Genomic DNA, 17,228 nt, shown 5'->3' with positions numbered 1-17,228 from the left:
AACATGTAGAAATGGAAGAGGTAGAAATGTTTCAAAGAGAAGATGAAGGGGACTAATGACCATGCTGTTACCAAATATCTGCAAGACTACCACAAGTTACTTTCAAAGACAAGAATATGAGCCAAGAGGTGGAAACTACAGGGAGATATTTTTTTTCTAATCTGGAGTGAGAAAGATTTTCTAACAAAACTCTTCTAAGATGAAACGAACTGGTGCTCAAGTAAATGTTGGATTATTATTAGCCAATCAAATGAAGGAATTAAGAAATTTAATTAAAGGTTATGTCTACTATTACATGAATCAAAGATGTGGAGAGAACTTCTTATAAATAGCATATACAAAATAAACTTTAAAATATATGAAATAGGGGATCCTGGCTGGTTTAGTCAGTAAAGCGAATGACTTTTGATCTTGAGGTTGTAAGTTTGAAGCCCATGATGGGTATAGAGTTCACTTAAAATCTTAATTTATATATATATAAACATATATATATATATGTTTATATATATATATAAAATATTGAATTTTGGCCTTGTGGTGCTGCTGGCAATAAAAATATAGATGGAAAGTAGTAAATATAGTGAATACCTACATATTTCCCTTATATACATGTAATCAAAAAACATTTACTTGTTATCAAACTCCAATAAAAAATATACAAAAACCCCACATTTACTTGTTAACAAATCATATGGTTGAAAAACAAATGCAGCTGATTTATCTTATTAATGTTGGCAATGCAGCAGACAGGAGCTACAGAATCTCTTATACTCTACTAGAAAAAGAGGACTGTTAAAAGCCGGCTTCTTTCTTTCCTATTCTTTTTATCCCAGTGCTAACACTGCACTTTGGAATTTAATACCAGAGTGGGAGTGCTCCTGGGTTGTATGAAACTAACTGGTGCCTCACTTTTTCTTTCTTTTTTTTTTTTTTTCACTCTTTCCAACTAGGGATGATTTTAGACAAAATGTATGACATCAGTGAAAAAGGAATCTCACTCAATATCATTTTTATGAAGGATAGTTGGCCTCATACTAAAATAGTCTGCCATCAGGTCAGACAGAAAAGCATTAGGTACATAAAGTGGCTGTCATAAAATGTAGCCAGACAGGAGCCAAGTCTGATCACAGAAGGTCAGTTAGGCATTTAGAAAATAAAGGAAGCATGTTTTCTTTAACGAGCCATCAAAAGTTAATAACAAGTGAGTTAGCTTTCTATTTTGGACAGAAATATTGTGAAAGATGCAGGGGTTCTCAAGGTTTTCTCTATTTTTTCAATTGGCTGCCTACTAAGACAAGATATGCAATAACAAAACTTTTCAAAGTTATAGAATAGTGAACTACATTCTCATGGTCAAACTATGGGGTCATTTTATGAATTGTGATGTTTAATATCATATGATGACTTACTGGACCATGGGGTGCCCAGATATTTGGCTAGACATTATTCTGAGTATGTCTATGAGGGTGCTTCTGGATGACATTAACATTTACATCAATACACTAAGTAACGAAGATTGCTTTTCCTAATGTGGGTGGGTCTCATCTAATCTGTTGAAGACCTGAGTAGGATAGAAAAGACTGAGTAAGAGAAAATTCTTCCTACATGAGTGCTTGAGCTGGGACATTGGTCTTTTCTGGCCTTCAGACTTGAACTTAAACATTGGCTCTTTCTAGGCCCCAAGCCTGCCAGTGTTCAGATCAGAACTATACCATTGGCTCCTCTAGGTGTATCTCTTTCATCTCACTTTCTTTCTCTCTCTCTCTCCCTCTCTTTCCATACACACACACCTATACACACATACACACATATCATTATATTGGTTTCTCTAGAAAACTCTAATATACTGATTCAACAGCATCAGCAGGGAATGAGCTGAGTTGTGCCAATCTAGTGGATTATCCAGATAATTAAAGTCAATCCCAGTAGAATTTAATGTTTTAGGAACTTGTCTGGTAACAGTGTAAAACTCAAAATTCTATGATTCTCTATTACAACACAAATTAGTTTAGCCATTCTCAAAATCAATTTCACAAGCAACAGAAAAAAAATCTGAAAAACATTTACCTCCCAAGGAAATTACAAAATGATCCAAGTATCTAAGAACCCATCTCATTTCCTTACAGTCACTTTTTTTTTTTAAGACTTAAGTACTCATCTTCATGTGTTGATTCCTGTTATCAGTAATCAGCACATAGCATATCCACTTCTTTTCTATGATTATCTCTAGGCTCTGGTGCTTTATGATATTTAAGTTCTACTTCTACCACACGCATTAAGTTTCCAAAACATCTGTCCTCATGCACCAGAAGATACCCTTGGTGTTGCCAAATTCCTGGCATTACCTTCATGTGAATTTTCTCATTGTCACTCACCTGCCCAGAAGCAGAAATTCGCCTGCTAGACCCAGGCGCCTCATGGCCATCAGCAGACCTCTCACTGTCATGCCCTCACAGAAGCAGGCCACCACCCGGGCCTTGGGCAAGTGACTCCTAAGCTTCTTCAGCAGCTTATCGAAGCTCTGTTCCCCTGCATTGCTGTAGATTTTGTAAGAGTGAGCGATGCAAATTCCTTCCTTGGCTGACATATCTTTGAAAGCTTCCATCCCACTCTCTCCATAGTTCCCTGTGTAAAAACAGATAAGCAGAGAGGTAGTGAGATGGCAGTGCTGGACACGCTGGGTCCAGTTAGAATGCAGAAGCACTGGGAACACGAAGGTGACTTGGTACTGTTGAACTTGGAGCCTGAACACCTGAATGAGGTTTGGCTCTTTCAATGACTTGTTCATTTTGGGCAATTTACAACGAAACTACATCATACGTATGCATTGAACTCTAAATTTTGTTTGAGAGAGAGAGAGAGAGAGAGAGAGAGAGAGAGAACAGCATAAAAAGCAGAAGCAATTAAGCTCCCCTTTGACTTAAAAAGTTCACACTCTAGTGTGAGATGATGAAAGACATTTGTCTGCTGTACTTTCATTCTGTCTCACTTCCTTTTGCTTCTTATTGTATGACTCTCTTATTCCACTGGCTCAGATTCTTGTATTTAAAGACACAATACATACATTTACATGGAATAGATGTTGTGCAGATAGCATATAGAACATTATATTTTTATAGAATATTATGCATATTATATTCTATTAGCAATCATAAGATTTTGTGGCTTTATCCCAACCAAAAATTCCATATCCTTGCTTGAGATTTGAGTCTTGTCAGAGGTAAATGTATAAGCTTATGAAAAACATTTGAAGTTTCATTCTGTATAAGCATAGGGAGGTTAGTGATTTGGGGGAATAATTCCAAAGCCCTGTGCAAATGTGAAGGGCTAAGGACTGATGGTGGTCCTTTAAATTGATGGAATGTGGTGATCAATACTGACAATCAACTATATGCCAGGCAGTGTACCAAAAACTTTATAGATGTGACCTCACTTAATTCTCACAAGAATATAGTGAGACATTATGACTTTCTTTCTGCAGATAAGAAAACAGATGAGGCAGTTACGTTTACACTTGCCCAACGTTACATACCCAGTAGGTGGAACTTTGTATTACATTCTCAGATCAAAGAGAGTGGATTCTGCTCCCTTCACTTGTCCATGGCTGACTTTTAGAAAACTTAGAAGCCCAATTATATCTACATTTCTTTTTCCAATTTAAAGGTCATGATACTTCAATTTTAGGTATTTTTAGAGCCTTAAAAGGCTCTAAATTATACTAGGCTCAGTGTCTTGAGTTTACAAAAGATTAGCTGGGTAAGGGGGAATGATTCACAGAATACAGGAGCCTATTACAAGACAAGCAAGTGGTCACCGGCTTCACAATCAACTAGACCTAGGAATAGAAATTTCATCAAGAGGAGATCCCAAATGAATAAGGAAGTACAAGGCATTCAATTGCATTAGTTTCACTATATGACTATAATAGAGATCACTTAAAAATAAGTATACCTGTATAACATTTTGATTTTTGAAAAGTCAATTCATATAAATTAGCTCACAGCTCCTTACGCCAACTCTGAGACATGTAATATTATCTTCCACTCACAACTGATAAAACTGAAGTTCACTTTTAGTAAGTGGCATATAACTTATCACTGCTAATCCTGTGTATGTTCCACTATAGCACAGGTATCTTGCTGCATAACGAGATCTTCAGACTTTGAAAGTTGATTTTTGTGTAATTTTATCTTTAAGAAAATGGTAATGGGCAAAGCAGAGCAGGATAGCTTAAGTTCTAGCCAAAGAAACTGGTTGGCCAGCTGCATCTTTCCTTTTTCTCCAGAAATAAAATAAGAAGAAGCCTCTATGGTGATGGCAAATGGGCAATGTAGTTATTTTGCAATTAACAAAGTTTAAAAGATCCTCTCTGAAAAATATGCCTAGGGGCCTAAATTACTAGTTTTATACTAATCTGAGTAATCTATTATTCTCTGATTTATTTTTAGCCAACTCTATTTTTCAACAGACTGTCTTGTACTTAATGCTTTCATTAGTGCTGGGGTATTTGCATAAATAATTTGAGATTAGGTACATAGTGATTGTTATGGCAATAATAATAGTTCTCAATATATTCACAGTTAAATAAGAAAAAAATACCTGACAAATTCATAATCTTTAGCATCTCTCCCAACAACTTAAACTTATTTTTGTTTATACAATAAATTATATGGAAGTAGCTTGTAATAGGGAGAGAATTTTGTTGTTAGAGAGATCTGAGTTCTAATTCAGCTTGGAAAGTCTCTCTAAATCTAGCTTTTTCACCTGAAAATCAGACATAACACTACCTAATATGTATTCTGCATATCATATATGTTAAACATTATATCTAGTTTAACATTATAATAAATGATTATAATTATTATAATATATTTTATAATTAGTTATATGTAACTAACATTCTATATAACATGTAATAAACATATAATTATAATATACATTATAAAATAATACATATATTAACTATATAAAATATCTGATAGATAGGCTGGACCCAATTAATTGCACTTATTGGTATTATTGAATGTTTTAGGTATAGTTGAGCTGCTCTCTCCTGGAGCATCTAAAATAAATAATGGAGCAAATGACATTAATACTGAACATTGGATTAAAGAATGAACTTAAACTAGTTGGGGAAAATTATTTTCTCAGAGCAAAACCCAAGCAGTACTCTTTAAAATTAAAATACGAAATAGTTTTAATATATGTGTGACATAAAAGTTCTGCAGAATAATTTTGATTTAATAAAAGCCATTATATGTTGGGAATTAAAAATGGGAGCATGTATTCCATATATTTCAATAAAATTGGGAAGCCTGAAGTGTTGAGATTTTCAGTAGTTGATATAAAGACTGTATTCTGGAATTATTTAAAAATAAAGGAGAAGCTATTAAAAAGTTCCTAAGCTTCTCACAGGAGATGAAATAGATTTCAAGCAATGTATAGGATTAGAAAAAGCTGAGGAAAGAAAGATTTATTTTTTTCTGATAGGGAGACAAAAATGATAGAGAATGGAAGATATGGTGTAATATATGAAACTAACTTGTGGCTTTATTTTAAGCAACTGGTAAAACCAGAAAGGAATTCCACCAGACAATCTCTTTTAAATAGCAGAGGGCTGGTGATTTGGGATTATGAGAAGAAAATGTAATCAAGGCTTCACTGGACTCAGCTCACACTACTCTGCAATAATGCAAATGCCAATTACTGATTTTCAACTTTATGAATCCACTTAGGGACAAAGGAAATAACTCATTATGCAACAGAAATAAATCAACCTTTACAAAAAAAATTAAAGGAAAAGATGATAAGTTGAGAGAAGCAGGGAGAGCTGGGGTGTTGAAATCCTTCATGCACAATTTGGAAGTCAAGATACATAAAAAACAAAAGAGAGATGAGTTATTTGAATCTAAAGAAAATAGGTGACAAATCTAAAATAGAATTATACTTAAGGGAAGATACATGAATTAGGAGATGTTTATTGTCTATAAATTAAAAAGTAGGCCTTAAAAAAGGCATATATTCCTAAGAAATAAAAACAGTTTCTAAAGTGTACATTTTACCCTTGAGCCCTCTGTAATATTAGATTTTTAAACATATGGAAGTACAAGTTTGAATTAAAAAATTTAATAACATACTTAAAAGTAATTGAAATTGGAAAGTAGATTTGGGCAATTTTAAATAGTTGCTTTAACTAGTGCTATTTGACCTATATCATGTCAGTGGAGATCTGGAAGTATCTGCATCCATCTGGGCCTACAACATACACATTGAAAACAAGACCGGCCAAAGAATAACTTTAAATACTTTAAATATTTCTCCTAACCTACGAGAGGAGATGATTAAAGGCATTGAACAATCTTCTAGTATGTAATATATAATCAAAGGTAATTGCTCTTTCAGATGGCACCAATTCAGTATCAGTAACAACCATGTTACTGTGGCATCAACGTACTTTCAGGTAAAGGTAATAAAGTATAGGAACATAGATAGGATACATATATATATCTAGTAAATGAGAGGTTTTTCTAGTAAAATATACATTCAAGATATGGTTCAAATTTATGAATTTTGTGTGTGTTGGGGAAAACAATCATAAGAAGCAAAATTAAATTAATAGAATTATACTAAACAGGCTCAGATATTTTTCTTTTCTTGACATTTGTTTTTTTTTTCTTTTTCTCCATGAGGCCATCATTATTCCTTCCACTGAAGCTTATGTGATCACCTATAACCTCTTACCATCTCCTATCTTTCATTATTCAAAACCTTACCAAACATTATGTTTGGGGGTCTTATTTCTTACTATGTTCTTCCCTAAGTCCCTTGGATGCTTCATGCATTCCCAGTTATTTGCTTTTATTCATGATGCTCTTTCTACCTGGAATACCCTCTCCCCATGTCTTTTGTTGGAATCTTACCCATTCTTCTGGTCCAACTCAACTGCCCAGACTGTAAACTTATTTAGGATGTAGGCCACATCTCCATAGCACCACCAAACAAATGGTTGTGGAACTAAACGGACCTACTCCACCATGCTTTTCAAGGATCTTCCTATAAGAAATAGTGTAATCTATTCATTTAATAGATATTTATGAATAAAGTACAGATATAATACTAGGCTTATTGTAGACTCTAGATATTTACATATTTTAGCTATTGACCTATTTTATAATGCTGAAGAGAGTAATTTTTTTTACTTGTAATTGTTAGAGAAGTTTATAATTGTGTTATGACAAGGCTGATCACACTAATGATTTTTTGATATTGAGAATTTTGTTAAAAATCTAACCTAAGATATTAACATATTTTTTTCCTTAGGAAAATATAGCTCACTTCATGTATGTGTTTTATTATGAGATTTCTTTTTTTTTTAAGATTTTATTTATTTTTTCATGAGAGACACACACAGAGAGACACAGAGAGAGAGGCAGAGACACAGGCAGAGGGAGAAGCTGGCTCCATGCAGGGAGCCTGATGCGAGACTTGATTCAGTCCCCAGGACCACACCCTGGGCTGAAGGTGGCACTAAACTGCTGAGCCACCTGGGCTGCCCTATTATGAGATTTCTAAGGAGGTTTCCTCCAGTCAGATAATGAGTTATGGTGCTAATTAGGTATTATAGCATATCAGGCTCAACTTAAAATATATATCCTGTATTCTACATTATGTACATATATTTATATGTTACATGCTGTATACATTTTTGATATTTTATATATCCTACTTTCAAACACTGTAAGCCCCTTGAGGGTAGTAAATTCATTTACAATTCCACCATATAATAAGAACTAAGGTTCTTGAACAGAAAAGGCGATACAGAAGATAGATAAAGAGTAAAATTTTAGAAAAGTACATTTATTTGTTTAAATATGACCATCAGGGGATCCCTGGGTGGCTCAGCGGTTTAGCACCTGCCTTTGGCCCAGGGCGCGATCTTGGAGGAAATTTTAATTCATTTTAAAGTATTAAGCAAATATTAGAATTATTTTTCCCCTTTTGGCCCAGATGATCATTTGCCAAAAAGGAAACGAATATTCTCAATATAAACAGTAATTTAAAAATACATTCCGGGCAGCCTGGGTGGCTCAGCAGTTTAGCACTGCTGTCAGCCCAGGGCCTGATCCTGGGGACCCGGGATCAAGTCCCAAGTCAGGCTCCCTGCATGGAGCCTGCTTCTCCCTCTCTGCCTGTGTTTCTGCCTCTCTGTCTCTCTCTCTCATAAATAAATAAAGTCTTTAAAAAAAATCTTCTCATTATATCCATCTATGCAATGAGTATACCAATTTCAAGCTCTATACTGTACTCATTTATGTTTGTTTCCTATTACTACACAGCCAACTTATTCAAAGTAGGTATTTAAATCTTCTCAACAAAAACAATGTATGCATATATTTTTGTTCAATGAAAAGAAGGATGGTAACTGTCCCAAAGAATATTCCTAAATAGGCCCATAGAACTGAGATTTAGATATTTGAGATGTTGAAGACATTATTAACGGAAAGATTTTAAAGCTTAAAGGATTGGAATACATAAAACATTTTTATCATCTACCATGAACCCTCATCATGGTTCCATGAATTATTATAAATGAATGACTTTGTTATGAAAACCTTAGCCAACAAACAGATTTCTAAGTTTGGGCCAATTATTTCAAATTCTACCGTAGAGTCTTTCTATGCCATGACCCATATAGCACAGCGTTCAATTTGAGATAGGACATTATTAGATCTCATCCAGAGTGTTTTATTATTGAAAGTACTAGAAGGATCTTATTTAGAAAAATCACTTTAGGCATTACTCTAGGCATGGATTATGTAAGTAACTTTTAAGCAATACTCCAATAGTGAACTCAGCAGAAAAAAAAAAAAAAAACAAAACAGCTAGTGTAACATAACTTAGTAACTTGGATTTTAAACTATACATTTAAAATATTATTTATGGTAATACAAGTGAGGGCTATTGAATTTTGTCAGAAGAGTGTGCACCAAGCAGTTGCTGAGTAGTACACTATATTGGTGAACTTTTCTACTCTCTACCAGGAAAAAATGGCTAGAAAAAGAAGTTTGATCTTAACAGCAAAGATACAAGTTGACCATACAAATCCATACATGGCAGAGGACATGAAATCAAATTAATGAAAGAAAAATACACAAGAGTTATAGCTGTCACGCATGTCAAGTACAATAATTCTGAGTACCATCTTTGGTTCTGTACTATAGGTTGCTGGGCCTTAGAATCAAAAGTTATGAGATATACTCCCTCCAGGAACTGTAGTCCATATAATTGGGTTGAGATAACTGAAATAGACAAAACTGAAAGGGAACCAAATTTAGAAAAAAAAAACAAGTTTTCAAATTTATTTTTAAATATCTTTGAAATAGCTAAGTAGGAATGCCAAATAGAAAACTGAATAAGGACATTCTGGCTCAGAGAATAGAAGTCTAAATTGGAACTATTTGGGATCATCAGAATATGGACAGCAACAGTAAGAGATAAAATTGTAGGATATGAAGAGAAGAGGCCTCTGATTATATCCTAAAGAATTCAAATATTTATGCATCATTTGAGGAGGAATAGTTGACATAAACATGAAGAAGAAGAAAGCAAGACAATGTATTGTCATGGGAACCAAGATAACAAAATGCTTTTATTTCCTTTTGTACATTAACTGTGTGAATAGTAAAGTAAGATGCATGGTGAAAAAATTCACTGATTTTGGCTACATAGAAGACATATAGAAGCAGGTTGTGTGTGAATGAAAGTAAGAGAATGAACACAGTATATTTATATACAACATTTGGAGACAGTTGGCAGTGAAGAAAACAAAGAGGTATGGTGATAATTGGAAGAGAATGTGGAAATCAAAGAAGTTTTATTTTTCAATAGGGGTACCTTAAGTGAAGGCGTTACCCCAAGACATGGGTATAGCAAGCACTCAATATATGATAGTTTTTATCATCATCATCATCATCATCATCGTCATCGTCATCATCCATCTAGATCTTGTGGAATTAACTGGTAAAAGTTTAATAATATTATTACTGATCACTTCAAATACTATTAATAATTTATTAATCATTATTTAAACCAACCAATCCTATCAGGTAGCTAGTATTTCCCACATTATAAATAAGTGTTTATGCTGACAGAATTTGCCCAAATAACTGATAGCTTCATCTGTCAAATTTCAAAGCCTATGCTCTCTTCCTACTGTATATTATGCCCTAAAAGCATTGAGTGAGAATTAGTCATTTAATTCTGTGGTTCTTCCAAAAGCATTTACCTACCACTAAATGTTTCATTTGAAACCAATGCCTGATATTACTGAATAGAATTCATCTCAGCAAACATACATTATCTAACAAGTACGTTTTTTGCCTAATTACTACAATTTAATAGGCATATATAGTTTTAGCATTAAAGGATCCAATCTACATCATTGCTGAGAATTGGTATTTAAATATCAAAGCCTTCCCACAAAATATACAATGTTTAATTATAGCTCTTCTATAGAAAAATGCCTGTAATAAGAGGGAACTTTTGGAAATAGATGTGCCATATCATCTGTCATTTGTTACTTAACTAAATCTTTACTGGAAAGGGAATCCTTGACGGAACTTCAGAGGGACAGAAGGAAGAGAAAAAACTAATTATGCTATCAAAAAGTCTGCAGTGCTTTAATTATTACCTTGTTAACATAGCTTATATTGAGATTTGCAAAATGAAAAAAATCACTATTAATTTTCTCAAAAATAATGGAGCTGTTGACTTCTTTCTTTTTCTGGCTATTCCTCCTAGAGGAAAATAAAAAGTTGAAACATAAGCTGTGACCTAGATTCCTGCTCTAACCTCCAGAATTCAACTTCCTTCTTTCTTTGTAAGCTGTCAACTTCACAGCTAAAGCCTGCAGTGCATGTCTCATTAAGAGTGATTCTATTTCCACAGAAAGGACAAACCTCTATATAGAACTGTGTGTCAATGGGTCGGGTGGGTTGGTGAGTTATTCATTTTGCCTGTTTTAGCTGGCAAGTCACCTCTGATCCTGGATTCTAACTGGATCTAATGACAACCCGGAAATTCCCCCATCTCAGTTAAAGGCGGAAAATCTCTGCAGCACAGCCAAAGCTGTTCAAGCTTGACAGACTTCGCTGAAAAGAAGTAACTTCTCTGACAGCAGCTCCCTGGCCTGCCACTACCTTCTCCAGTTTACATCTGTACTGCCTAGCTTCTCTGGTTGCTGGATTCTCTCTGGAAGGACTGTAACTCCCACAATACAGACAGCAAGGACTCAGTTTGGAAATATCTGCTTGGACCATCATTTACTGCAGGACTGAAAGAATTGGAATGTAGTGCCATGGCTGTGGTGGTGCTGCAAATTGAGCTTCATTCAGGAGTGGGTCAACCATGCTGGGTTTAAGAAGATGGTCTTGGTGACTGCCTTTGGTCTTGGTGACTACCTGTACTGTCCAATATGGTGGCCACTGGCCACATGTGGCTCCTGAGCATCTGACATATGGCTAATTCAAATTAAGACATTCTGCCCCAATAAAACAAAAGTAGATTTCAAAGACTCACTGTGAAAAACAGAATGTAAAAAAACCCATTAATATTTTATAGTGTTGATTACATATCGAAATGATAAAAGTTTTGTATGTATTGGGTTAAATAAAATATATTTTTAAAATTAATGTTGCTTGTTTCTTTTTACCCTTTCTTAAAATTACTCCCATAGGGATCCCTGGGTGGCGCAGTGGTTTAGCGCCTGCCTTTGGCCCAGGGCGCGATCCTGGAGACCCGGGATCGAATCCCACATCGGGCTCCCGGTGCATGGAGCCTGCTTCTCCCTCTGCCTGTGTCTCTGCCTCTCTCTCTCTCTCTCTCTCTGTATGCCTATCATAAATAAATAAAAATTAAAAAAAATTACTCCCATAAAATTATACATTCATTATAGCTTTATTAGATAGTACTGAATTATACATTCAGAAAAGACTGACATCCTATATATTTCAGGGTAGAATCTAAACCTCATTAGAACGCTTTATGATATCCAGGATTTTTAAATTATCTGGTATCTGATCTTTTTCTCTAGCCACACTACCTATATTTTCTTTATGTATATCGCACATGTTTCAGCCATACCAAAGAATATACAGATCACCAAACAAACCATGCTTTTTCACATCTCTAAATTTCACACAAATTCTTTTTTCCTGAAATACTTTTCTGTGTAGCTAATTGTGGGTAATATTTCAAGACTCAGTGGAAAGCAACAGAACTCTCTAACTCTCTAGTTCTAATAGCTACCTATCTCTTCTGTGTTCTCACTACTCATCTCCATCCCAACATCACAGGATTTTTCATGTTTTATTGTAATTATTTATGTCTGACTCTCTAAAAGACTATGAACTAATCGGCAAAAGAGGTTACATCTTATTTACCCTTTTTTGTCCAGAGCCTAGGTGGCCTAAGTATTTGTTGAATAAATGTATTTTAGGAAATAACTACTGACTCGACCCACCCCCGCCGGGTTTACTGATATATAGTTGATATACAACATTGTGGAAATTTAAGGTGCAAATGTGATGACTTAATATACATATATAGTATTAAATAAATACTACAATAAAGTTAGTTACATAACCATCACCTCACGTAGTTGCTTTTGTTTTTGTGGGGTTTTTTGGTGAGAATATTTAAAATCTATTCTCTTAGCAACCTTCAAGTATACAATATAGTATTGTTAACTTCAGTTAATCTATTGTATATATTAGATCCTCAGAATTTACTCATTTTATACAGCAAGTTTGTACCCTTTGATTAACACCTTCCCATTTCTCTCGACCCCTGGCCCCAGCAACCACCAATTTACTCTTTGTTTTTATGAGTTCAGCTTTTTAAAATAATAAAATATAAGTGAGATCGTGCAGTATTTGTGTTTCTCTGCTTGACTTATTTCCTTTAGCGTAATGCCTTCAAGGTTCATTGATTTCTCATCAAAAAATTATTATTGAGCATCTGCTATAAATAGCTGTGCAAAGCAGCTTTGGTGTTGAAGCTGCTTTGCGTTCACAGTGATCCAGAGAGGTTGAGAAAGTCTATGATAAAGGGCTGCTCAGTTCAGAAACCTATGCCTTGGATAGAAGAAAGGGATAGTGTTTGAAACTTGTTCTTCAACTTATCACCTGCATGGTCTTTGAGAAACCACATAACTTTTTTTTGTGAATCTGTCTGTATATCTATAAAATGATATGCACTTTAAGGATTCTTTGTTTTTGATCTGCCTCTTATGTATTGTTATATTGTGATAATTATAAAGAGAATTTTAACCATTTTTCTCCATGCCTTTTATTTTTTTATCTTTATTTTTTTAAAGATTTTATTTATTTATTCATGAAAGACACACACACACACACAGAGAGAGAGAGAGAGAGAGAGAGAAAGAGAGAAAGACAGAGAGACACAGGCAGAGGGAGAAACAGGCTCCATGCAGGGTCTCCAGGATCACACCCTGGGCTGAAGGCAGGTGCTAAACTGCTGAGCCACCCAGGGATTCCCTCTCCATCCCTTTTAAATATGCTCCAAATTCAATTTTCTACTTCTCAATATATGTCTTTTGAGTTTTGTGGATAATTCCTAAGTTAAATTTCCTTTGTAAGTTTAAATGTTTCAAGAGCCAGAACTTCTACTCAATGCAGAGTTATTAGAAAGGTACCTGATAAAACGTCTCTAGTAATATATGAAAAGTAATCTTCATTAAAGTGGGAAATTTTGCAATTTATTTAACTATATTTAATTCAATCATATGTTCTACTTATACTTTCTAGACATCATATCAAGTATTGGTTGGTCTTTTTAGATACCCATTCTTTATAAGATCTAGTCTACTAAAACTTTCTTTTCTTTCCTTCCTCTCTCCATCTCTCTTTCTTTCTTTCTTTCTTTCTTTCTTTCTTTCTTTCTTTCTTTCTTTCTCTTTCTTTCTTTCTTTCTTCTTTCTTTCCTTTCTTCTTTCTTTTCTCCTTAATGTACTCATGTCAATTTGTTAAAAGACTTCAAGAATGCAATAAACTTTCCACCAGACACAAAACATTCATTTTATCTATGTATCGAACCAAAGGAGAATAAAACTCACCAAATATATTTATAAAAGAACTAAAATTGTTTGCTGATCATAATTGCAAACCTATGGGTGAAGATGCATATTTCCTTATAAATAAAATTTGCCAGTGTGTGTGTGGTTGTTGGTGTGTGTATCAAAAATTCCCTAGGAGTGTCTGAGTGTCTGTTCCAAGGCAAGAGCAAAACCTCCTAGCCTGGGACCAGAAAAAGCTGTGATATTGGAGCTCATTTAGAAGGAAACCCAATTTCAAGTATTAGTAAGTTGACTCCAGGTTTTTTATACTTAGAAATGCCACTAAAACTCATTATTAATATGAGGGAAAGAAAAGGGTATGTGGAGGAAGGCTTACTCAGCTTTTCAATCTTAGGTAGTTTCCATGAATCCCAGATTCAGTATGTTTAACAGAAATAGGTTCCATTCCACTCAATATGCAAGCATTTGTTGAAATGAGTTAAAAAATAAAAACTATAAAAGGCTAGGGGTGTGAGGTGAGTAAATAGTCTGTTAATATTAATTAACATATAGAAGGCTGATATAAGAATGCCATATATATATTGATCAACATTCTTATATATGTATGTATATATGATAGATATTCATATAGATATATGATAAATACACATATATGTGCATATGCATACATATGCATGTATATACTATAACAGCGGCACAAAGTATTGAACTGGATATAGATAGTAGAGTTGGAAGGACGAAGAGATTTCTTCTAATTGGACACATCAGGTGACTGATATACTATATCCTTTTGCTCTGTTTTCTCCTTCAATTATGTCTGAATAATTTCTTTTTTATTATTTAAATTTTAATTATTTTTTATTTGAGTATAGTTCATATACAATGCTACATTTGTTTCAGGTATGCAAGAGAGACATTCAACTTCTCCATACTTTATGCTATACTCACCATATTTGACATGGTAAATATTTTAGTTATGCTCTATTTCAAAGGACTAGTTTAGTCACATGAAGTAGATATCATCAAATTTTTCTCCATCTGCCCCTCATGATTATAGGAAGTACCTTGGCCTGGGTCCTCCATACTGTAGGGCTGAAGGAAACCATTAGTGAGACAGGGAAGGAAAGGTAGCCAATATAAGAGTGGATTACTGAGGCTACTGGATGACTCATTTTGTTGGACCATTTTTTAAGAAGTCATGTAAAGACTGTTTCTCAAGTTCATTTGAGGAGGGAGAAGAGTGTCCACAGTCTCCCATTTGCTGACAGTTAAAGGTTACCCTCCACAGGGCATTACTTCCTTTACTCTTATTTCTTATCATGAGTTGGCTTAAAGCAGTCTGCCTCAGCAGAGCAAGGGAGCTCTTACATAGAGAGTGAGAGGTATGTGGAGAATATGCAAGGCAAGACACTACTGAGCTTCCCTCATGTGAAATGACTTCAAGTCCATGTAAAGATGATTGTTGTACTGTTGGCTGGAAGTGAAACTAAAAACAAAGTCTTGGAAACATAGGAAACCAAGCAGATTTGAAATGGTATCTTAAGTGATATTTGATACCAGAGAGGTAAACATTGTGGTTATTTCACCTATTTGCAAGTGCCTCTGTTTTTTTCCCTTTTGACAATGTGTCTGCTTAATTCCCATAATACAAGGGATATTTGGTGGTAAATGTTTAACAACTACCTCGCTGAAGGGAAATGTGTGTGTGTGTGTGTGTGTGTGTGTTACAAATGTTACTGATTACAAAATTAATATAGCACACACTTTAGAAATAATAAAATACACAATGTTCGTTATTATAAGTCCCACATTGCCAATTAATTCTCACAAAATGCTTTCACTTATTTTTCCCAAAATCTTGTATCAGTAGTCAGGTATGTTTATAACTGACCAATCAGTGTGCTGATTGAAATTTTATATATGTGAAGGTCTTTGATGAAAGTGAAGCCAAATAAGTTGTAGTCAGAACTCTGCTTATCAATCAATGATACATGTAACTTCTTCACTGAATCACAAAATAGTTTCAAATGCTAGAATTTTTTTTTAAGATTTTATTTATCTCTTCATGAAAGACAGAAAGAGGCAGAGACACAAGCAGAGGGGGAAGCAGGCTCTATGCAGGGAGCCCGATATCGGACTTGATCCCAGAACTCCGGCAGATACTCAACCTCTGAGCCACCGAGGCATCCCTAGAATTTTTTTTCATATATGTGCCATCACAATATGATGGTTATAGACTTGACATACTTTTAAGTTTAATCTGAATTTCTAAGATTTTCTCCAACACATCAGGTCCTGATTTTTAGTGTGCTGATTTCTATGCTTTAAATATTCCCATCATGACGAGTTTTCAAGCTATTAATGTGAAGTCATCAACCATGGAGCTGGAAGGGGATGCACAGTAGCACCCCAATACAATATATTGACCATATACATACTATCACTGTAAATATCTTGAAGAATATAGAAAACTGTAAAAATGTGGTCAAATAATTAGTAATTATCTGTTTTTCATTAGAATTTATTTATATTTTACTTTTAAAATAAGTTATTTAATTATAAATGTATGTAATTTAGTTTTTAATAATGGCTCTGCTTAAATAGGCTACTGAAAATTAAACAATTCTCTTGTGCATACCTCTCTGAGCTGTTGCCAGTACACATTGGATATGCCAATAAAATCTTTTAAGGTTCTCCTGGCTGAGACACCTAGGTGGCTGGCTCAGTTGGTTAAGCGCTTGACTCTTGGTTTCAGCTTAGGTCATGATCTCAAGGTTGTGAGACTAAGCACCATGTCATGCTCCACACTCAGTGGGGTGTCTGCTTGAGATTCTCTCTCTCCCTCTACCCCTCCCCCACTTGCTCTCATTCTCTCTCCAATAAATAAATCAATCTTTAAAAAAAAAAAGACTCTACTGGCCAATAGTCTCTGTATTATCTTTAGTTACCCCAGTACTTTGAAAGTTATAGACCCCCCTTTGTAAAGATCCAATGCAGTAAAAGTAAAAGTTTAATGGTGGAAAAAGAAATATCATATCACTTCTGATTGGGTTCGAGAAAAGGCCTGTTCATGAAGTAGAATTTAGGTTGGGGGACACCTGGGTAGCTCAGCAGTTGAGCACCTCCCTTTGGC

General features: G+C 34.6%; 1 protein-coding gene across 4 annotated transcripts in view; it reads right to left on the bottom strand.

The window, feature by feature from the left end:
- GRM5 (glutamate metabotropic receptor 5) overlaps nt 1-17,228 on the bottom strand; it is a 510,774-nt gene that overhangs the window by 305,425 nt on the left and 188,121 nt on the right. For all 4 annotated transcript variants that reach the window (XM_025419353.3, XM_049098822.1, XM_025419352.3 and 1 more), the window contains exon 3: nt 2,376-2,625. In XM_025419353.3, the coding sequence (XP_025275138.2) occupies nt 2,376-2,625 (250 nt within the window). The remainder of the gene's footprint in view (nt 1-2,375; nt 2,626-17,228) is intronic.

This window comes from Canis lupus, chromosome 21 (assembly GCF_003254725.2).
Source record: "Canis lupus dingo isolate Sandy chromosome 21, ASM325472v2, whole genome shotgun sequence".
In the NCBI taxonomy this organism is placed as follows: Eukaryota; Metazoa; Chordata; class Mammalia; order Carnivora; family Canidae; genus Canis; species Canis lupus.
The sequence above is the reverse complement of the archived record's forward strand: the minus strand, read 5'-3'. Positions and strand labels throughout refer to the sequence as shown.